This window comes from Gopherus flavomarginatus, chromosome 9 (assembly GCF_025201925.1).
Source record: "Gopherus flavomarginatus isolate rGopFla2 chromosome 9, rGopFla2.mat.asm, whole genome shotgun sequence".
Classification (NCBI taxonomy): Eukaryota; Metazoa; Chordata; order Testudines; family Testudinidae; genus Gopherus; species Gopherus flavomarginatus.
In genome coordinates, this window is record NC_066625.1 from 30,581,563 (window position 1) to 30,605,657 (window position 24,095).

General features: G+C 48.5%; 1 protein-coding gene across 1 annotated transcript in view; it reads right to left on the reverse strand.

The window, feature by feature from the left end:
• LOC127058528 (syntaxin-binding protein 4-like) overlaps positions 1-24,095 on the reverse strand; it is a 132,200-nt gene that overhangs the window by 56,016 nt on the left and 52,089 nt on the right. The window contains exons 3-5 of the mRNA XM_050968654.1: positions 17,269-17,364; positions 16,540-16,609; positions 14,920-14,994 (exon numbers count right to left, since the gene is read on the reverse strand). Coding sequence (XP_050824611.1) covers positions 14,920-14,994; positions 16,540-16,609; positions 17,269-17,364 — 241 coding nt within the window. The remainder of the gene's footprint in view (positions 1-14,919; positions 14,995-16,539; positions 16,610-17,268; positions 17,365-24,095) is intronic.

The window sequence follows — 24,095 nt, forward strand, 5'->3', positions numbered from 1 at the left end:
CCTCCTGCACAAGGCAGGCCACAGAAAAGACGGTTACTCACCTTTGTAACTGTTGTTCTTCGAGATGTGTTGCTCACATCCATTCCAGTTAGGTGTGCGCGCCGCGCGTGCACATTCGTCGGAAACTTTTTACCCTAGCAACTCCAGTAGGCCGGCAGGTCGCCCCCTAGAGTGGCGCCGCCATGGCAGCCGATATATACCCCTGCTGGCCCACCCGCTCCTCAGTTCCTTCTTGCCGGCTACTCCGACAGTGGGGAAGGAGGGCGGGTGTGGAATGGATGTGAGCAACACATCTCGAAGAACAACAGTTACAAAGGTGAGTAACCGTCTTTTCTTCTTCGAGTGATTGCTCACATCCATTCCAGTTAGGTGAATCCCAAGCCATACCTAAGCAGTGGGGTCGGAGTGAGAAGTCGCGGCATGGAGCACTGCAGATCCGAAGGCCACGTCCTCTCTTGACTGCTGGACCAGGGCGTAGTGGGAAGCAAAGGTGTGGACCGATGACCAGGTCGCTGCCCGACAGATTTCCTGGATGGGCACACGGGCGAGGAAAGCCAGCGACGACGCCTGCGCCCTGGTAGAATGCGCAGTCACACGGCCCGTAGGAACGTGGGCCAGCTCATAGCAGGTCCTGATACAGGATGTTACCCATGAGGATAACCTCTGCGAGGAAATGGGAAGCCCCTTCATGCGGTCCGCTACTGCCACGAAAAGCTGGGCGGATTTGCGGAACGAGTTGGTCCTCTCCACGTAGAACGCGAGAGCCCTACGGACATCAAGCGAGTGGAGTTGTTGCTCCCTGCCTGAAGAATGAGGTTTCGGGAAAAAAAAACGGGAGGAATATCTCTTGGTTGACGTGGAAGGCTGAGACCACCTTGGGGAGAAAGGCAGGGTGTGGCCTCAGCTGCACCTTATCTTTGTGGAAGACTGTATACGGGGGGTCTACCGTGAGAGCCCGGAGTTCCGACACCCGTCTAGCTGAGGTAATAGCTACTAGAAAGGCAGTCTTCCAAGAAAGATAGAGTAGGGAGCAAGTAGCTAACGGCTCGAAGGGGGGCCCCATGAGCCGAGACAACACCAGGTTAAGATCCCAGGTCGGGGCAGGGAGTCGGATGTTAGGGTATAGACGTTCCAGCCCCTTCAGGAATCTAGTCACCGTCGGGTGAGAGAAAACGGAGCGGTCATCCCCACCCGGGTGAAAGGTGGAGATAGCCGCCAGGTGGACCTGCAGGGACGATATCGCCAGGCCCTGTTGTTTGAGGGACCAAATATAGTCCAAAATATTGGCCACCGAAGCTTCCATCGGGAGGAGACCTTTCTCCACGCACCAACAGGAGAAACGCTTCCACTTGGACGAGTATGTCGCTCTAGTGGAAGGCTTCCTGCTGCCCAAGAGTACCTCACGTACCGGGGTGGAGCAGCGCAACTCAGAACTGGTCAGCCACACAGGAGCCACGCTGCTAGGTGCAGCGACTGGAGGTCCGGGTGACAGAGAGTTCCGTGTTCCTGGGTGATCAGGTCCGGGTGAAGGGGCAGGGGAACTGGGTCGGCTATGGCCAGGTCCAGCAACATGGGGTACCAATGCTGTCTGGGCCACGCCGGGGCAACCATGATCATGCGTGCCCTGTCCCTGCGCACCTTCAGAAGGACCCTGTGGACCAGCGGGAACGGGGGGAACGCGTAGTACAAGTGGGTCGTCCACGGAATAAGGAAGGTGTCCGCTATAGACCCGGGTTCCCGGCCCTGAAAGGAGCAGAACGCCTGGCATTTCCTGTTCCCCCCAGACGCGAAGAGGTCCACACGGGGACAACCCCACCTCTGGAAGATCGAGAGGGCGACGTCCGGGCGAAGGGACCACTCGTGTGAGAGGAAGGATCTGCTCAGGCGGTCCGCCAGCGTGTTCCGTACTCCGGGGAGGAAGGAAGCCGTGAGGTGAATGGAGTGGGCTATACAAAAGTCCCAGAGTCGCATCGCCTCGTGACATAGGGGAGAGGATCTGGTGCCGCCCTGCTTGTTGATATAGTACATGGTCGTCGTGTTGTCGGTAAATACCGCGACACAACGACCCTGAAGCTGGTGACAGAACGTTTGACAAGCAAGGCGGACCGCTCTCAACTCCCGCATGTTGATGTGCAGCTTCACCTCCTGTGGGGACCACAGGCCCTGCGTTCTCAGGGTTCCCAGGTGGGCCCCCCAGCCGAGATCTGAGGCATCCGTCGTTAGGGACACCGAGGGCTGGGGCGAGTGGAATGGGAGCCCCGCACACACTACGGACTGGTCTAGCCACCAGCTGAGAGAATCCAACACCCCCTGGGGGATTGTGATCAGCATGTCTAGTGGTTGCCTTGCCGGCCAGTAATGTGCGATGAGCCACGACTGGAGGGGCCTCATGCGGAGCCGAGCGTATCCAGTCACAAATGTGCAGGCTGCCATATGGCCTAACAGGGTTAGACATGTCCGTATCGATGTCAAGGGGGCTGCCCGCAAGCGCTGAACGATCGCCGACAACGCCTGGAACCTTGGCAACGGCAGAAGGGCCCTGGCCACGGTGGAGTCCAGGACGGCCCCAATGAACTCCACTCTCTGCGAGGGGAGCAGGGTGGACTTGTCCACGTTGATCATGAGGCCCAAGGTAGCAAACAGGCCGGTGATCCTGCGGACGTGGCTGCAAACCTGTAGCTCCGACGTGCCCCGAATTAGCCAATCGTCTAGGTAAGGGAACACGTGGATACGACTGCGCCGAAGATGTGCCACAACGACGGCCATGCATTTTGTGAATACCCTCGGAGCCGTAGAAAGGCCAAATGGGAGGACTGCAAATTGGTAGTGAAGGCGGCCCACCGCGAATCGAAGGAATCGTCTGTGGTGTGGCCATATGGCAATATGAAAATAAGTGTCCTGCATGTCGAGGGCGGCATACCAGTCTCCCGGATCCAGGGATGGAATAATGGTCCCCAGGGATACCATGCGGAACTTCAACTTCGCTAGGTACTTGTTGAGCTCTCGCAGGTCGAGGATAGGCCTGAGGCCTCCCTTGGCCTTGGGGATCAGAAAGTAGCGGGAATAAAACCCCTTGCCTTTCTCGTTTTCCGGAACCGCCTCTATAGCTCCTTTGTCGAGGAGCGTCTGTACCTCCTGCCGAAGGAATTGCTCGTGAGAGGGGTCCCTGAAGAGGGACGAGGAAGGGGGGCGGGAGGGAGGAAATGATACAAACTGCAGGAGGTATCCCGTCTGCACCGTGCGTAAGACCCAGCGATCGGATGTTATTTGGGTCCACGCCTGAAGGAAAAACGAAAGGCTGTTGGAAAACGGGGAGGAAGGATCCGTGGGGGAAACTGGTACTGCGCCCTCGGGCGCACCTTCAAAACGAAGGTTTGGGCCCAGGCGGGGGCTTGGAGGAGCTTTGATTCTGCCCCCCTTGGTTCCCCGACTGTCTGCGCCTTCCATTCCTGCCGCGGCGCCTATTAAGGTCCTGCCGCTGGCGGAACTGGGAGTATGGCCGACGCTGCTGCTGTTGTTGCGGCCGGAAGGGTCTGCGCTGCGTCCCAGGCGTGTGCATCCCAAGGGAGCGCATAATGACCCGATTGTCCTTAAGACTTTTCAGTCTGGGGTCTGTCTTTTCTGAGAACAGGCCCTGGCCTTCGAACGGGAGGTGCTGGATGGTGTATTGGAGCTCCGGTGGAAGGCCAGAAACCTGAAGCCAGGAGATGCAGCGCATCGTTACCCCCGAGGCGAGGGTACAGGCAGCCGAGTCTGCAGCGTCCAGAGAGGCCTGCAACGAGGTTCGTGCAACCTTCTTGCCCTCGTCAAGAATCGCTGCGAATTCCTGACGAGCCTCTTGTGGCAGCAGCTCTTTAAACTTGTCCGCTGCCACCCATGAGTTAAAAGCGTAGCGGCTAAGAAGGGCTTGCTGATTGGAGACCCTGAGCTGAAGGGCCCCAGCCGAATAGACCTTGCGGCCGAGGAGGTCCATACGCCTGGCCTCCTTGGATTTGGGGGCTGGGGCTTCCTGTCCGTGACGCTCCCTCTCGTTCTCCGACTGCACCACCAGGGAACATGGTGTCGGGTGAATGTAGAGGTACTCATAGCCCTTGGAGGGGGCCATGTACTTCCTTTCGACGCCCCTCGCCATAGGGGGGATGGAGGCCGGTGACTGCCAGATTGTATTGGCGTTGGCCTGGATCGTCCTAATGAAGGGAAGGGGGCGACCCTGGTGGGAGCATCGGAGGAGAGGATGCTGACGACGGGGTCCTTGATCTCAGAGACCTCCTCGGCTTGCAGGCTCAGATTCTGTGCTACGCGCCTGAGGAGGTCCTGATGTGCCCTGAGATCTAGCGGAGGAGGGCTATTGGAGGAAGTGCCAGCCACCGCTTCGTCAGGAGAGGAGGATGAGGAGACCCCTGGCAAGAAAGTGTCCAGCGGGGGGTCCGCCTCAGCCCTCGCCTCTGGCTCAGGAGGAAGACCAGGGTCTTACTGCTTCGATCCTTCCTCCCCATCCGGGGAGGGAGGGGGGCGGGATAACGACGCCTCCGGCACCCTGTGCTCTGCCGTTGCAGGCCTAGGAGGAAGCTGTTGGGGGCCCTGGGCTTGATGGTACGCCCAGGGTGTCCAGAACCCCCACTGCTGCGGACCCTGGTCCTGTTGCGGAGGGTCCTGGAAGAGAGCCGCTTGTCTGTCGGTGCCCAGCGCATATACGCTGTCCGCCTGTGATGACACCGACGGCTGTCTAGAAGGCCATGGTGGGGCCGACCGCGGCTGGTAAGAGTCTCCGCGGTCCGGCACTGAAGATGTCCTCGGTGCCGGGGACCGGTACCGGGAGTCATACCGGCGCCGGGATCGGGACCGGGTTCTGTCTCGGTGCCGGGATCTGGACCGGTACCGGCCGCTGCTTCGGTGCCGGGATCGGGACCGGGACCTGCCACCGAAGCGGTGCCGGGAGGTCGACCGGGACCGGGACCTGCCACCAGCTCGGTGCCGGGAGGTCGACCGGTGCGCTGAACGACGGCGAGACTGGCTCCTAGAGTCCAGGTGTCGGTATCGGCGGCTGGAACCAGACCGTGACCGTCTGGAGGCCGATCGGTGCCGCGAGTACGACCGGTACCGCCGAGGGGAGCGGTGCCGGGACTGCGAGCGGCGGCGGGATCTCGAGCGACCGTGGTGTCGGGACCTCGATCGCGAGCGTGAGTCCCGAGACGGCGCCGTCATCATGGGTTTGCCCCTGGACGCTACCCGCACCGGAGGTACCGGGGGTGGCGGCTGAGTTGACTCAGACAGGGCAATGAGGTCCCGTGCCGAAGCGAAGGTCTCTGGAGTGGAAGGGACCAATAGCTCAACCCCAGATCTTATGGGGGAGCTCGGCGGGACCGGACTCGACGGACCCACCAGGCCCGGAGTCGACGGTGCTGGTAGCACAGCGGCAGATGTCGGTGCCGGGCGCTCCACTCGAGTCCGCCTGGCTGGAGTTGCAGACTTCGATGGTCTTGTTTCTGCACCCGGTGCCGGGGAAGGTCGGTGCCGGGGAGTCTTTCCGGTGCCGGTGCGATCCGGTGCCGGTGTAGAGATCATGGTCTGCGAAGCTGCTGGGTCAAGTGCCGCTTCCATTAGGAGAGTCCTAAGTCTCTGGTCTCTCTCCTTCTTTGTTCTGGGCTTAAAAGCCGTGCAAATGCGGCACTTGTCCGACCTGTGCGATTCCCCCAGGCACTTTAGACACGCGTCATGAGGGTCGCTGGTCGGCATAGGCTTCTTACAGGCCGCACATTGCTTAAAGCCCGGCGAACCAGGCATGAGCCCGGTGCCGGGTGCCGGGAAGGGCTACGGCCCAAACCAGCTAACAACTATGTACAATATTATTTACACTATAAACTAAATAACTAACTATACTTAACCACTAACTAACAACGGTAGTAACAACGGTAGTAACAAGGAGAGCTAGGGACGTGGAGGACAGCAATGCCGTGCTCCACAGTTCCAACGACCGACACGGCGGTAAGAAGGAACTGAGGAGCGGGTGGGCCGGCAGGGGTATATATTGGCTGCCATGGCGGCGCCACTCTAGGGGGCGACCTGCCGGCCCACTGGAGTTGCTAGGGTAAAAAGTTTCCGACGAACGTGCACGCGCAGCGCGCACACCTAACTGGAATGGATGTGAGCAATCACTCGAAGAAGAACCCCACTCATCCACTTTTATAACAACCCCTAACCCAGGACTGAGTTATTGAAATCCTCAAAATTGGTTTGAAGACCTCAAGCTGCAGAGAATCCACCAGCAAACGACCCATGCCCCACGCTGCAGGGGAAGGCGAAAAACCTCCAGGGCCCCTGCCAATCCGCCCTGGAGGAAAATTCCTTCCCGACCCCAAATATGGCGATCAGCTAAACCCTGAGCATGTGGGCAAGACTCATCAGCCAGCACCCAAGAAGGAATTCTCTGCAGTAACTCAGTTCCCATCCCATCCAACATCTCCCCGCAGACCATTGAGCAGACTTATCTGGTGATAATCCAAGATCAATTGCCCAAATTAAACTATCCTATCATAACATCCCCTCCATATACTTATCCAGCTTAGTCTTAAAGCCAGAAAAGTCTTTTGCCCCCACTACTTCCCTCGGAAGGCTGTTCCAGAACTTCACTCCCCTAATGGTTAGAAACCTTCATCTAATTTCAATTCTAAACTTCCTAATATCCAGTTTGTATCCATTCGTCCTCGTGCCTACATTAGTACTAAACTTAAATAATTCCTCTCCCTCCCTAACGTTAACCCCCCTGATATATTTATATAGAGCAAGCATATCCCCCCGCAGCCTTCTTTTGGCCAGGCTAAACAAGCCAAGCTCTTTGAGTCTCCTTTCATAAGGCAGGTTTTCCATTCCTCAGATCATCCTAGTAGCCCATCTCTGGACCTGTTCCAGTTTGAATTCATCCTTCTTGAACATGGGACACCAGAACTGCACACAATATTCCAGATGGGGTCTCACCAGCGCCTTATATAACGGTACTAACACCTCCTTATCCTTGCTGGAAATACTTCGCCTGATGCATCCTAAAATAGCATTTGCTTTTTTAACAGCTGTATCGCATTGGCGGCTCATAGTCATCCTGCTATCAACCAATACCCCAAGGTCCTTCTCCTCCTCTGTCGCTTCCAACTGATGCGTCCCCAACGTATATCTAAAACTCTTATTATTAATCCCTAAGTGCATGACCTTGCACTTTTCACTATTGTATTTCATCCTATTACTATTACTCCAGTTTACAAGGTGGTCCAGATCTTCCTGAATAGTATCCCTGTCCTTCTCTGTGTTAGCAATACCCCCCAGCTTTGTGTCATCCGCAAACTTTATTAGCACATTCCCGCTCTTTGTGCCAAGGTCAGTAATGAAAAGGTTAAATAAGATCGGTCCCAAAACCGATCCTTGAGGGACTCCACTAGTGACCTCCTTCCAGCCTGACAGTTCACCCTTCAATACGACCCGCTGGAGTCTCCCCTTTAACCAGTTCCTTATCCACCTTACAACTTTCATATTCATCCCCATCTTTTCCAATTTAACTAACAGTTCCCCATGTGGAACCGTGTCAAACGCCTTACTGAAATCGAGATAAATTATATCTACCGCATTTCCTTTATCTAAGTAATCTGTCACCTTCTCAAAGAAGGAGATCAGATTGGTTTGGCACGATCTACCTTTAGTAAATCCATGTTGCAATTCGTCCCAATTACCATTGACCTCTATGTCCTTAACTACTTTCTCCCTTAAAATTTTTTCCAAGACCTTACATACTACAGACATCAAGCTAACAGGCCTATAATTACTCGGATCACTTTTATTCCCTTTCTTAAAAATAGGAACTACGTTAGCAATCCTCCAGTCGTACGGCACAACCCCTTGTCCCCAACCCCCAAAATATTTTAAGTCAATTTTGCACCACCCTAATTCTCACAACCGAAGAGGTTTGGTCATAGCTCTAGCAACCAATTCGACAAGCTATTTGCTCAGAAGTCTCTAACTACTGGAGTTATTGACTGAATAGATCATGATTCACTGGACACCTGCAGTTATAGGACTGGGTTCTGCAAAAAATTATGCATGAGTAACTTCCTCAGGGTAGTAGCTCTATTGTTTTCAATAAAATTTACTCACATGTGACTATTTGCAGGACTGAGCTGTTTTTTCAGGCTGCCGGGTGAGATCTGGTGAGCACACCCCCTCAGCCTCTCTTACTTTCTGAATCATGGGTGGTAGGATCTAAGGTACTGAATTTTGATCAGTGTTGTAATGCGAGTTAATTTCCAGTGATTATTTAGCTAGAAGAAGCTGGTTCATTGTACTCGTCTGTATTTACATATTCCCCTCAACTGTATTTAGAGCCTCAGGGATCCGTTTATTTGAAAAAATAATACAATTTCCACAGTAGTTCAATCAATGGAATATGACCACATGAGCAGATCTTGTTATTTCAGCCCTACCCCACAAACAAGTTTAAGTAATGAATATAGAGCTGGCAAACTATTCGTGACATAAAATCCTATTTTTGATTTTAGCCCTTTTTCCAATTAACAAATCCCAAGCTCTGTGAAGATAAGCCACTATGTGCCCAATAGTTTGGGTGAATAATTTTCAGCCTGTAAACTGTTTGCAAACCATCCACTCCAACCTGTTGCTATTGGCGTGAGATGACCGAACACCTAAGTCACATGGTATTATCTGGGCCCCTTGCTCAGAGAACAGATATTGCTCAATATCTCAATTCAGCAAAGCATTTAAGCACATGCTTAAAATCCCATTGAGGTAAATAATGAACAACAAGTAATGCATTTTCTGGTATGACTCTTCAGATAGATGATTTTGTGCTAAACTTCATGAAGCCTGGGAGATCTGCAAGTGCACAGATACTGTCCGCATACTGACTAATGAATAATCTGACTCCAGGAATCCAGTCCAACCTTGCTCAGTGCCTTCAGGCACAAATAGGTTAAAATAATATATATATCTTCAATGTTTTTAGTTTGATTTACTGTTTGACCAGCTCTAGTATGAAAATACTTAATCTTATCAGGTTCCTGTGGAACTTAAATGTCCAGCCTTATTTAACTAACAGAGGGCTAAAATAGGGGGACTTTCTCTTTAATAATGTACTCCCAGCCCAACTCCCCCCCACACATACACCCTTTTTCACTAAGGATACTGAAATCTAGGATAACAGAAGTATCCTTGTTACAGAACCCAGAAACTTGTACAGACCCGCTGAGTGGAGTCAGATCAGAGGGGATGCACAGCAGCAGCCAGCTGCAGGCCGACTTTGCTACAGATTAAGCAGCAGGAGGCCAATCTTTCTGCAGAATATTGTTGTTTTATCCCATAATACCTTGTTGTGATGCCCTTGTGTTCTGGGGAGAACAAAGGGTGAGCCCTACGTCAAAGGTTACGTGAGAGCAGAGTGGCTGGAAACTTCACCCTCTGCTCTACAGATGGGAAAAAAGAGATTGAGACACTAAATAAAACCCTAGAATTAATAGCTTGTCTCTATAAATAAAGCCTATGAGATACCAGGAACAAGGCATTCAGAGCACTGAAAGCCCGATGCATGCTTAAAGCAGCAATCTGCACATACACTGATTTTCAGCTACCCCACGTCACCAACTGTTGTGATTTTACTATGAGTCCTGTGATATTCAGTGTTATTCTTAGAGAGCCACAAGAATTTCATTTTTGAAAAAGTGAGTTTCTAGCTAATCCTCATATTCAATACTCACCAGCTTTAAAATACTTCAGTCATTCAGTCAGGTAGCAGAAACAATAGCATGTAACCTAGATGATACTATTAATCATAATGTTGTATTAATGTTGTAAGAATTCTGGGCCTGATTCTCATTTTCTCTAAGGCACTAGAGTGGTGTAAGGGAGCCCTTGTGGAAACCAGAATCAGGATCCCTGTGTTCCCCAGAGACTGGCTGAGTCAGTCATTCTCAGAGCCCGACAGCTGATGTAAAAAGGGCCAACATGCCGAGCGGGTCACCGGCCATGGTTGCATCCACGTCAGCGACCGCTCCTGACAGCAAAGTGGATAGAAGGATGATTACTCCTCAGAGCTCAAGGACGTTGCTAAAAGATCATGTGGGATAAAATAAATAAATAAATAAGCACACACAAAAAGCCTTCCGCCCTCCTGCATCCCTTTTAATCTTGGAGATATGTATTCATGTATTAAACATTTTGTGAGGCGATTATGTAAGCAAAATCTCTGCAAATCTTTAAAAAAAAATTAAACTGATTACTGTCCAACTCTCCCTCTGGATGACCTTTGGCAGATTTAGCAGAGAACCAAGAGCAAATGAAGACTAAATAAATTGCTTCAAGTTTGGTTGCCATGGACGTCTGCGTCCTATCAGTTTACAGCAATCTATTTCTTAGGGCGGTTGGAGGCATCATTGACAGATGCACAAAGGAGCCGTAGCCTCAGACAAAGCCATGCACACACACATATATATGTATATATTTAGAAACATCTGCTGCAATTTAAGATATTAGTAACATGCCTGAGCAGCTTGAAGCAGATGAACAAGGGTAATGGCAGATTACTTGCCCCCAGGGGCACTGGCTTAGAAACAAACTGATTGTCACAATAACTATGACGAATACCTCCTGCTAACCTGCCCAGAGGAGCCGAGTTGGGTTATCCCCTGCTGTGTCTGGCTATGGTGCCCATCACATAGATCACACAGTGTGAGGAGCCCACTGGGGCCTGTCCAGGTGTTTCCATCATCCAATGTAGATGTTCTCTTTGTCGCCACTCCCCAAGTATGGCTAATTGCCTAGAGCAGGGGTTGCCAACCTGAGCCTGCGAAAGAGCTAGAATTTACCAATGTACATTGCCAAAGTGCCACAGTAATAGATCAGCAGCAGCTCCCCATCAGCTCTCCCTCCCTCACTCCCAGTGCCTCCCACCCACTGGCAACCCCGCCGATCAGCACCTCTCCCTCCCTCTCTGCATCTCCCAATCAGCTATTTTGTGGCATGCAGGAGGCTTTGGGAGGGAGGGCATGGCAGGGGAAGGAGAAGGGGCCTGTGACAGAGCCAGGGGTTGAGCACCCCGGCACACTGGAAAGTTGGCACCTGTAGCTCCAGCCCTGGAGTTGGTGCCTATACAAGGAGCAGCATTTTAACTTCTGAAGAGCCACATGTGGCTCCGGAACCACAGGTTGGCCACCTCTGGCCTAGAGCTAGCTTCTGACTTTGTCTCTAAGGGACGAGGAGTGACTGAGACCCACCCACCTCTAGACTTTGGTCTGGGTGCACAGGAATAAGCAGGGCTATTCACCAGTTTCCTGCCTGCTCCAGGGAAGGAGTGGCCTTGGCTTCACTTCCCTCTTCTCATTGGCCAGAGTTACCCAGAGGGAAGGGCAGAGATAGCAATTTACTGCTGGGATAGGAAGAAAAATGTACAGGTGCCCAGGCTCAGCCAGGATACGAACTGGAGAAAAAAAGACGTTTAGTCCAAGTTTCCCAGAGCCATGTCCATCACAACAATGACAGATGCTGCAATCCAGAAATAAAATACTTTGGCAAGGCCACCTCCTTGGCAATCCAAAACCAAGCCAGTTCTCCCCTGCTGCTTCACTAATGGCAAAGAGGGAAACATTTCTGGCAGATAAACATCATCTGCACGAGCTCCTGCTGAATTTCTTTGTCAATTCCACTAAGCTGTGGGTGTTTTCCCTGAGCTCAGTCCTTAGGCAGTCCCAGCAGCCAGCCAAGAGCTTCCCTTGCTCTCCTGGTTCCTCCCAGTACTGAGCTGTCCATGGTCCTGCTGCTCTTTCACCCAGCCAGGAAAAAGGCTTCTCTCCTCCGGCAGCAGGCAGCAACTGAGCTTCTCTAGCCCTGTAGCGCCTTTTATGTGATTCTGCTGGACTCTGGTTGGCTGCTTGCTCACAGCTACTCCAGGCCACTTAGAGGGCTTCTCTTCTGCTCCTCTCTGGGACAGGGTGTGGCAGAACCCTGAGGCCTCCAGCAGGGGTTCTCTGGGCCTAATCTGCCCCATCACAGATCCCAAAATCAATCTATGGTTAATTAATGAAATTATAGTTTTAAACACTAACTCACTTTACAAAATAAAGGCCTGGTCCAATCAAAAGACTCTCCTTGACCTCCATGAGCTTGCAGTCAGGTTCTTTGAGCAGCATGGCATTGGTAAAATTATATGATGTTTATCTGTCTGGAATTTTGTGGCTTAGCCTTTTTTTTGCAGCCTTGAATCCAAGGCTAACGACCAAATAAAGCCAAAGGATCCAGATGACTAACTTCCCAGCCGTTACTGTCAGATCATTTCCCACATTTTGGGTGGGCCTTTCCACCCAAAGAGAAGGCAGAGACCATTTCTCCACTACAGCAGGGAGGCCTTATCTGAGATACAAATTCTCCTCTTCAGTGATGGATGTATGCTCAAAACAATTTGAGAGTCTTCTCATTTGAGCAGAGGTTGTCATCCTTCCCCTTGCATCACAATGCAGCATTTTCTCTCTCATGAGGACCAAGCCAAAGTAGAGACAGGCCCAAGCAGAAAACCCAGTTGCAAACACCTCTAACTAGAAAGCTTGGATCAGGTTTTGAACATCATGGCTCAGGTCCATGCCTGGTGCTTCCCTCAGAGAAGTTCTCAGCTTTGTATTAGCTGCTGGCTGAGCTATCAGACTTGTATCAGCTCCCTACCACTCATTTCCCATTCCTGGTGTTCCCAAGATGAAGGCTTAGTCTTAAGCATCTATCATCTTCTCACCTTCCAACCTCACCTAGGATCAGATCCTGCATCCATGAAAGTCAATTGGTGGAGTCAGGATTTCACCCTAGGACAAAGACCCACTGATGTCTGTAGTGCAGGATCAGGTCTTTGTTACACTTTCACTACAGACTTTCTGTTTACAGCCCAAGTGCACAGGAATTCCTTGGGAACACAGTCAAGCTTTCTGTCATGGCCTAAGCACCTTGGCTCGATGCTGAGATTAACCAAGATGTGCAGCTCTGGCTTGGAAACAGCAACAGACCAAAACCAGGGCTCAGAATACACTAGCCTGCTTCATTTCTCAAAACCAACATTTATACAGAATGCCTATTTGTACAGATTTCATTTATTAAGATCCAATAAGAGATTATAGAATCAGAAACTAAGCAGATATGCAGTCATCCCAGCTTTTGGCTCCTGGCCGGGTGGCAAAGTACTACTTTTTTTTTTTTTTTTTTTTTGCTTCTCTACAAAAAAGAGAGCACATAGCTGTCACACTCATTAAAGTGCAACCAGGCAGGCTTCAGCCTGAAGGGTATTACAGATGTGTCCCATTGGCTTATTGCCAGTGTTCAGGTGAACATTCCATTCTAAGTAACAGTCCAAAGCTCTTATGTAGCCAGCTGAGTCTTCTGTTTGACCTAAGCACATGCAATTGAGATATTCCAATTTACTTGTGCTGTTCTGTCCACCTGGCAGCCCTATGTCTAAATTACTACATTTTCTGTATGTCTCCTGGCTCCCTACATGTGGCAACTCCAGCACTGCTCCAGGACACTCAGTAGCACGGTATCCCTCTTGGTCTGACAAGATTTGGGACTTGAGAAGCTTTCAGAAGTGATCACGTGGGGGCAAAACAAGTACTCTTACAGCTTAACAACAAATGGCCAAGACCCAGAGGAGAAAATTAAAATCTTGAGAGGACAGAAAAATATAGACGAGAAATATGAACTATTCCGAAGGGCTCTGTCCTTGGCCCACTCCTCTTTGCCCTCTGCATCCTCTCTCTAGGTGTTTGTAGCTACCCCCAGGGATTTAGCTACCATCTTTAAGCCAATCACTCACAAACCAACCTGTCCACTCCTGACTTGTCTTCTTGAATACAACCCCACCTCTCAGCCTCTTTTTCCTAACACGTCATTTTGGATATCTCACCATCATCAGCTTCAGTCTGGGCCAACCCCTAACCATCCCTCCCACCACGCCCACAGAAAGCAAGATCTTCAGGGGAAGCAACTGGCAGAGAGGATCTGGAACGAAGCTAACCTCCCCCTCTGGAGGCAGAGGTTTCCTCCTGGAGGAGGTAGCTGACTGCTTCTCAGGCCCTCCCATAGCAGTTGGACTGTGGACACCTACATCGGTTCTGCACATGCATTTAGAAGAAAAAGGGTGAATCCTGCTGTCCTCTTCCTGGGCTCAGAGGGCCTATGATGTAACAGAACCAGAGCTGTTCCACAGCCCAGACGGGGAAGGATTTGAGGAATCAAATTAGGCATCAGTACACCATGCAACACAGATCCAGAAGGGATTCCTATGCTCCATCCTAAAAGGGGAGGACTTAGAAGTGAGGTTGCTACCACACAGTTCCACAGCCCACTCCCCCAGGAAAGGGGCCAAGACCAGGTAGTGTCCATGAAAGCTACTGCAGCGATAGTAGTAACTCCTGAGGAAGAGCCCAAAGGCCCAAGGGGTGGAGCAGCGCTTCCTCCACAGACCTAGCACACAGCCCATTTCCCCAGAGTTTGGGGCAGGAGTCGGACCTGAGAGAAGGTGGCTTTGCTTTCCGTTCAGTTACAGCTTTTAAAAAAGAAGTTTTAGGGTTAATGTGACTTTGGCCATTTTCCTTAGGACTTTTGATTTTATTTTTGTGTAGTGTAAAGCTGATCATTCCTGCACCACGTTTTAACTGGGAGAAGAAGAAAAAATAAAAAGACCCTCACTATGCAGGCAGCACCGCTGAGAGACTAACCAAGGCCCTTTTAGAGCTGTAGTACGAGTACAGCTACAAAGAATCCAATGACCCTGACCACTTTCCTATTTATTTTATATCACACACACACATACACACAAATATCATAGATGTATATAGAGTACAAACAAATTCCCCTGCCCCCTACCCCTGGTGGAATACAATGAAACTTCACCTGGCATCATCATCTCGAGCTATTAGAAGGCGCATGTGGCTGGTGGCAGAGGCTGTCCTGAGAATATCCACAGCTCTGTGGGAAGACAAGAATGACTATCAGGTTCAAAAAGAGGACAAGAGAGCAATACTGGGCCACAGTTATGTGGCAGAGGGCTCACACATCAGCATGTCAAACTCAACAGCGAGCCATGTATTGGGCAAACTTTAATGACGGCTTTTTGGCGAGGGCCATTGGCAGACAGAACATCTCCTAGGCTCCCGATTACCTTGTCTGCCAGCAGAACTGGAGGAAAGGTAAATCACAGCCTGAGTTTCCTCACTGCTGTACTAGCTGGGGATCCTCAAATAATAAGGCCAACCTATTAGCAAGTATCTCCTCACTATCATCTACATTGCAAGCCTTCCTTCCCTTACGCCCGGCCAGATTCAGAGCACCACACATACAGAGCCCAGGCACAGTCATGAATCAAGCCCACAGAGCATGTGTCTGCTCTCTACTGGTTGGACATAGAGAGAGACTTATCTGTGTGCCATAGGCTCTATGCTACTAAAATCTAATGGGGATTTTCTGTCCCTTAAAGTAAAAGGGGCCAGTGCTTTCGGAGCAGGAAGATTAGGGTCCTATGCCTGCTATTTTCCAAGTCTCCATGTGGCTGTTTTGGGCAGCATAGTGAGAATGAAAAATTCCAAGGCAGCCACAAATTTGCTACACTATTTAAAGAACAACAGGCACCTCTAAAAGTGTAAACCTTCAACCATTCCTCCTAGATATTTGAATATTCTCATTCATGCATTGTTGGTGTCTGGGTTATGCTGCAACCTCCCTGGAGCACAGAGACATGGGTCAGAATGCGGCCCTCCAGTGGATTCCCCATGCAGGAGCTGTATTGGGCCCATGAACACAGTGCTATGTTGGCTGTTCTTCTGCCTGGCTGCCAGCAGAGGGACATGCTGGGAAATGGGGTTTGAGGGTGGGGGCCTATCACAGACAGGAGAGGGAAGGTCCAGCACACTCAGCACTGTAACAATTCTGGGATGCTAAGTAGTTCATAATGAGGCATGTAAGGCTACCATAAGGTAAAGCAGACCTCCGGGCTACCCTGACTTATGCCCAGGCCCACTTCGACTCCTGGAACAGCTCAGAATCTGGAAGCACAAAACTGGTATAAAGAGCCTTTACCTTCCTACATTAAAGGTGCAGCCCAGAATCAGACTTTTGTCTTTTGCTGTGTTTGCATAGTGTCAGGTGCACTGTTATTGCACAGAGAGTCAAAGTAAAAAAATAAAGGGGCAATGAAGTTCTCTCCACTTCCTCTGACCTCAGAGGGTGGGTGGGTTCAGGTTGAGTTTGCATTCTGGATGAAAGTTAAAGTCATTTCCAATGCAGTTTGGAGTTCTTTGCTCTATTACAAAGAAGCTTTTCTTAATAGAAGAAGAATTTTACAGGGATGCTGGTCTAGGAAAGAAGTGTTGGATGGATAGCACTGGAACCAGAAGCCCATTGTTTATATACAGAACACGGACAGCAGCAGCACTGCAATGTTCTTCATGCCAACTGTTCCCCAATGCATGTTACAGGACTTCGTGGAACCGAAATGAATGCATTTGGATATGGTACCTCTCACTCGTGACTCCAATCAAAGAATCTCCGTTGACCTCCAAGATCTGGTCTCCTGGCTGCAAGCGTCCTAAACAAAGAAACCAGGAGACATTGAATGGATGGTGAATTCTTCCTGTACTATGCTTTAATTCCCTGGAAGGCATAAGGGAAAATCAAAAAAAGCAGAAGGTTTTGCGGGGACCTAAAATTGTTCCTGTATCTGGAGATGCTAATGATTATACATCTTAGATTAGTTGGGATTGTTAGACACATTGGTTAACTGATCGAAAGACACAATTCTGTTGGGGAAAAAACAATGTTTGCTTGGTTTCAAAGAGGCCAAATCTTGAGAATTCTGTCCAGTTCTCCCTCCCTCCTTACTCAGGAGAAACTCACTGGAGGTTTGCCTGAGCAAAGAGCGAGCAAAATCGAGCAAGTGTCTCGGGAGGTCTTTCTGGCCTCGAGGCAGCATACGACTAATGAGATCTGATTTTAAAAGGAGAATCCTAAAATGGAGAGAATCTGCTGTGTAGCATGGATGTGTCTCTGTGCAGGGGGTGGACTGACATCTAAACACCCTATATAAACACCTTAGAAATAAGAGAGCACATTTGACCTTAGACATGAAAATAGTTTGCCAGATCTAGAAGCTGCTTTAGGAAGAAGCATCAGAAACAGGATCAGTATAATTACTTAATGTGAACAAATATAATCTCACTACTCAATTTTCCACGGCTTGTAACTCACCATCAGCATAAGCCACGCCCCCTGGTAGGATCCTCTTTACATAAACTCCATATTCTTCTCTTGTCAACTCCTTGATGCCACCGATTACCTTAATACCTAGGAAGAAAAGTCACTCAATTACACAGCAGCTAACACCAGACATAACTTCCACAGGAGAGTGCTACCATGGGGGTCATGGAGAGTGACAGCTCCAAACACAGCTAACCAACATCACCCCATGTCACGAATACAACCTCCTCTTCACTCTCAGCTTGATTCCACAGATTTCACCAGAGGGATGAAGCCTTTGCTTTATACAAAAGACAAATCCAACACAAAGCCACATAAGAGGAACTAATACTTGGGATGATGTTACTTCCCCAGGGTTTGATTAATGCCGGTCAACGCTGGAAAAATACCACACAAATATGGCAAAATTCACTCAAATATAAACAGCAAATTCACTTAGATGGCTTCATCAACAGGACACGTGGAAATATCTGAGGTGGAGGATGCAAGCCAACTACAGATTTCTATGGCAACAACAGAGGAGGAGGAGGAACTGGCTGCGCTGCAGGCAGGAGAGTGGCTGTTGGCCACCTTGGGCAGTGGACAGTGCTCCACCCCTGACCCAGGTCCCCTGTCCAAAGTGGTCAAGAACCAGTGTGTTCAACTGGCAACAGAAGGTGAGGAGTAGACCCCAATGGCCGAGGAGCAGGAGGTACTTGTTCCCAAGGCTGGGAAGCTCAAGGCCACCACACCTAAGAGGGGGAAACATAAGGTTCCAGTGGTTGGTGACTCCCTTCTGGATGGAGGCTTACATCTGCCGACCTGACATGATGTCCTGGGAGTGTGCTGCCTGCCTGGAGCCCACATCTGAGACATTATGGAAAGGTTGCCAAGACACATCCATCAGTGTGACCACTACCCCATGCTGCTCATCCATGTGGGTACTAATGATACGGCCAGGTATGACACTGAACAGATCAGCAGCAACTATAGGGCTCTGCAAGTGAGAGTGAAGGAGTCGGGGGCACAGATTGTGTTCTCGTCCATCCTCCTGGTCGAAGGCAAGGACCCAGGCAGAAACACATTCATTCTGGAGATGAATGCATGGCTGCGCAGATGGGTGTCGATGGGAGACCTTTGGCTTCCTCAACTATGGGATGCTGTTCTGGGAAGGAGGACTCATGGGAAGAGACAGGGTCCACCTGACCAAGAAGGGGAAGAGCTACCCACAGGTAAGCATAAAAAATGGTGACGTTAACAGAGAGCTAAATGTTGGGAGGGTTTTGTGGGGGAGAGATGGAAAATTACAATAAGGTCATAATAGCAATAAGAGGTAAATTGATGGAGGAATCTGCTTAGATGTCTACACACAAATGCAAGAGTATACCAAATAAACAGGAAGAACTAGAAGTATTAGTATATAACCTAAATTATTACTTAATTGGCATCACAGAGACTTGGCTGGATAAATTTCATGACTGAAATAATATTGGAATAGAGGTGTATAGCTTGTTCAGGAAGGACAAGTGGGGAGAAAAGAAAGGAGATGTGGCATTACAGTAAGTATATATATATATATACACACTTCTTCTGAGGACCAGAAGAAGGTGAGAGGCAGACCAGTTAAACATTTCTGGGTAAAGATAAAAGGGACAAAAATATAGGTAGACCACTACATGCTTGTGGTCTATTATAGACCACCAAATCAGAAAGAGGAGGTGGATGAAGGACTTCTAGAATAAACACAGAAATATCCAAAACAAGATCTGGTAGTAACGAGAGACTTTAGCTACCCTGACATCTGTTGGAGAAGTAATATGGCAAAACATAAAATTCCAGTAAGTTCTTATTGGGGATAACTTCTTATTTCACAAAGTGGAGGAAGTAAGTTGGGGGACAGCCATTTTAGACTTGATTCTGCCCAACAGTTAGGAATTGGTTGTGAATCTGAAGGTTGGATGCAATTTGGGTGAAAGTGACCACGAAATGATAAATGTCATGATTCTTAGCATGGTAAGGCACCAAAGTAGCAGAATAAGAAAAACAGACTTCAAAAAAGCAGACTTTAACAGACTCAGAGAACTGGCAGGTAAGGTCCCAAGAGAAGAAATTCTACAGGATAAAGAAGTTCAGGAGAGCTGACAGCTTCTCAATAAGGCATTATTAAAGACAACTACAAACTATCCAGATGTGAAGGAAAGTTAAGAAGACTAGTAAGAGGCCAATATGGCTGTCACTTGAAAATCAAAAAGGAATCCTATCAAAAAGTGGAAACATGGACAAATTGCTAAGGACGAGGACAAAAGAATAGCGCAAGCATATAGGGACAAAATCAGAAAGGCCAAGACACAAAATGGAACATAAAAGACAATAAGAAGAGGTTCTTTAAATATATTAGAAGCAAGAGAAAGACGAAGAGAAGCATAGGTCCTCTACTTACTGGAGAAAGAGAGCTAATAACTGATGGCATCAGGAAGGCTGAGGAGTTTAATGCCTATTTTAATGATGACCAGATACTCAACAGAATTAATATTAATACAGGGAAAGGAATGCAAGCCAAATTAGGGAAAGAACATGTTAAGGAATATTAGATAAAAGTTAGATGTATTCAAGACAGCAGAGCCTGATGAAATTCATCCTCAGGTCCTTAAGGAACTAGCAATTATTCTCACAAATGCAGACAACAGATGAGGTCCCAGTGAACTGGGGAAGGGCAAACATAACACCTATCTTTAAAAAGGGAAACAAAGAGGCCCGGAGAATTATAGACCAGTCAGCCTGCCTTTATACCTGGAGAGATTCTGGAACAAATTATTAAACAATCAATTTGTAAGCACATAGAGGATAATAGAGATATAAGAAATAGCCAGCACAGATTTATCAAGAACAAATCGTGCCAAACCAACCTTATTTCCTTGTTTAACAGGGTTATTGGCCTCGTGGATGGGGGACGGGGGCGGGGGGAGATAGCAGTAGATGTGATATATCTTGCTGTTAGTAAGGCTTTTGACACAGTTCCATATGACATTCTCATAAGCAAACTAGGGAAATGTGGTCTAGCTGAAGTTACTATAAGGTGGTTGCACAACTGGTTGAAAGATGGTACTCAAAGAGTAGTTATCCATGCTTTGCTGTCAAACTGGGAGAGTGTATCTAATGGGCCACACGGGATCTGTCCTGGGTCTGGTACTCTTCAATATTTTCATTGATGACTATGATAAGGGAGTGGAGAGTAATGACATCAAGCTGGAAGGGACTGCAAGCATTTCGGAGGACAGAATTAAAATTCGAAGTGACCTTGACACATTAAAGAATTGGTCTGAAATGAACAAGATGAAATTCAATAAGGAAACGCACAACTACAAAATGGGGAAGAACTGCTTAGGTGGTAGTACTGGTGAAGAGGATCTGGGGGTTACAATGGATCACAAATTGAATATGAGTTGACAATGTAGTGCAGTTGAAAAAACAAGCTGATCTCATTCTGAGTTGTATTAACAGGAGTGCTGAATGCAAGACACAGGAGGTAGCTGTCCCGCTCCAATTAGGCACTGATGAAGCCTCAGCTGCAGTACTGTGTCCAATTCTGGGTGCTAGACATTAGGTAAGATGTGGATAAATTGGAGTCCAGAGGAGAGCAACAAATAATAACAGGTTTAGAAAACCTGACCTCAGAGGAAAGGTTAAAAAAACTGGACATGGTTAGTCCTGAGAAAGGACGACTGAGTGGGGACCGGATAACAGTCTTCAAATACATTAAAGGGCTGTTACAAAGCGACTGTGATCAATGGTTCTCCACGTCCACTGAAGGTAGGACAAGACGTAATGGGCTTAATCTGCAGCAAGGGAGATTTTGGTAGGATATTAGGAAAAACTTTAAGGCTAATTAAGCACCAGAACAGGCGTCCACCTAAGGGTGGTTATGGAATCCCCATCACAGGAGGATTTTAAGAACAGGCTGGACAAACATCTCTCAGAGTGCCTAGGTTTACCTGGTCCTGCCTCAGCACATGGGGTCTGAACTTCACCGCTCACGTTCCTTCTATAATTCTATGGCATTCACCATCCCTTTCATTTGCTTCCCCCAGCCAAAACAGCATGGGAGCAATGTCTGGTTTGCAGAAATGCTTGGGGAAAGGGAATGCCTTCCAAACATGTAGTCTGCATAGCAGCAAGATTGGTGGGCCCATCTGGTAAACTGGCTAGGTTTGGGAGTCATGCAGTGAGGAGCAGAAACAAAAGTATATGACCTGGGTGCTCAATGACACAGCATGAACCACAACTTATAAACAGTGCACATGCAAATCAGTTGCCACGGAATAGAGTATCCAAGGAAACTATAGCTCAGGAATGTCTCCAGAGACCTCCCCATCAAATCATTTCAACATTTCAACTAGACAAATTCAGCCAAATCAAATTCTGCTGATGGATAAATCCCTAACACGCAGCTCCAATGTCTCTGATCAGACTATGAGAGCTGTATCATGAGACCATTATTGTGGATAGCCGCATTTTCAGCCTCTGAGAGAGAGAGAGAGATCTTCAGCTTTTCCCACAATCCAGTCAAGCACTAGACTTAACACAGGGAACAGAAATGTCGCTGCTAACATACGCGGCTCGGCACATGTTGCATGGCACCCTCTAGTGGCTGAGTCACAGAGGGTTAGGAAGCTACCACTGCCTCCAGAGATAAAAACCTTTGGCAGACGCAGTAGAGGCTCCAGCTTTTAGACGGAGCTTTTGTGACTTGGGCAGAGCAGATCAGAGATAGGAGCCAGAATGCCAAGCACAGGAGTATTTCGCAACCCTGTGCCACAGAAGAGTCCTAGATTTTCATTTTGAAAAGATGGGAACGTTGCATTTAGGATTCTAGTAATATTAACTGATTAAAGCTGGTGTCCTGGCAGTGCCGTGGAGAACTCCAAGGCAGTGGGGTTTCATACAGCAGCACCCTAATAATTCCAGCCAGCAGGTCTCTTTCCTCATTGCACCAACCTGTGTATGCCAGTTAAGATCATATGACCTAAAGCAAATCATGCCCTCTCAGTGTCAGCTGAGCTTTCAGTGCATGAACTTCCTAAGTTCCTCCAGACCACCATGGGAATTTCTTGGTGGGGAAGGGATCCACTTGGCTTCCAGCCCCTTTATACCACTGGAGTCATACACAGGAGCAAGACTATAGCCCAGAATCAGGACCAAATATTCCTATATAGCATTCGAGAGATTTCTGTGTATGAAGAGCAGAGGAAGAGCATCCCCTGCTTTACGGCTTCTTTCCTAATGGACTACCACAACACATTTCTGCCTCTGAATGTGGCATCGCTGATGTTATTTTAATGCAGGGGGTTTTATGGTGCTTACACACAGCAACACCGAACTACATAAGTTGCTTGGCAGGAAAAGGCAGAGGAGACTGATTTGTCATGAGCTCATTAAATCCCGATTCTGGACTGTGGACAGTGGGATTAAGAATGCTGGCTTTAATTAACAAATCTTCCCAGAGATCCACTGCTGATCAGACATTTGACTGCTCTAAATCCAAGGCGGAATTGGGATATTCAGAAGGCAGAATATACACTAAAGAATGCTCAGTCCCACACCCCCAACGTGGGATGCTGTAGCGCCGCTGGAAAAGCAGCCTCCCAGGTTCTTTCTGCCCCGTGGCTTCCTCCTCAAACAGCTCTGAAAAATCCCAATCAACAGGATAGCTTTTAGAAATCAATAGATAGTTTTACTGAGCAGCCTCTGGGGGAGATCCATCACCTTAATGCCATGCTAAGGGATCTAGATGGAGGTTTGCAAAGCCAACAAAGAGATTTAGCAACACTACTTCCCTTCATTACAATTAATGGGAGATGTGTGGCTGAATTTCCTCATCAGCAATAAACATCTCAACATACTGTGGCCTTGTTTAGATTTCTGCACACACCTACCTGCTCATTCATTCCGGATGTTCGTGACATCAAATTCCCCTCACCAGAGCTAAACTGCAGCCATTCCACCCATCCCAGGAGACCTGCAGCCAGCAAGCCAGGCACACTAAAGCTGGGAACAATTCTCCTCCTCTATCAATTAATCATCCTTAGGATTCTCACCCTTTTCCAAACAAACAAACAATCAGGTGACGAGATGAACTGATGGCCATTGGATGGGGACTATTCTGGACCCAGGGCAGCAAGAGTTCCAAAGTCAAGGGGTTCTCACAGAGAAAGCCGTGCTAATAGTTTCTTCTTGTTTATAGTCTGAGCTTCTCCACTGGTCTCGGCTGTGGCTTCTGAAGCAGGCAGGTCATCACAGTTTAAAACTCTGGCTTCATAGTTTAGAACTAGAGCCAGTCAGAATTTTTTCCATATCACTATATTTGTTTGACCAAAACAAAAATCTTTGCAAAAATGTCCATTTTGGTTTCAGTTTTCTTCAAAAAAACAGAAACTTTTTAGGAACATATTTAAGTTCTCGAAAATCAAACCTTTTTTTAACTGAAAAGTTTTTGAAAACCAATGATTTTTCTGTTTTCAATTTTTTCCATCAAAAAAATGAAGAACATTCACAGGCATTTCTTTTTAAATGATTTTTTTCTAAAACTTTCCCATGGAAAATAACTTGCATTTTTCAAACAGCTCAAGTTACAACCAGCACCTTACACTTCATCCAGAAACCCACTGGCAAACAGCGAGGCTCCTGGAATGCCAGGTGACATGCCCACAGTGAGATGCCCGCTCAACAAGCAAGCTGCCTTTTCTGGTTCTGAATGTCTTTCAAGGTGCAACTCCTCAACAACAAAGGTATGGATGTGTCACAAGATCCTTATGCACAGAGAATGGTCACAGCCTTCTGGC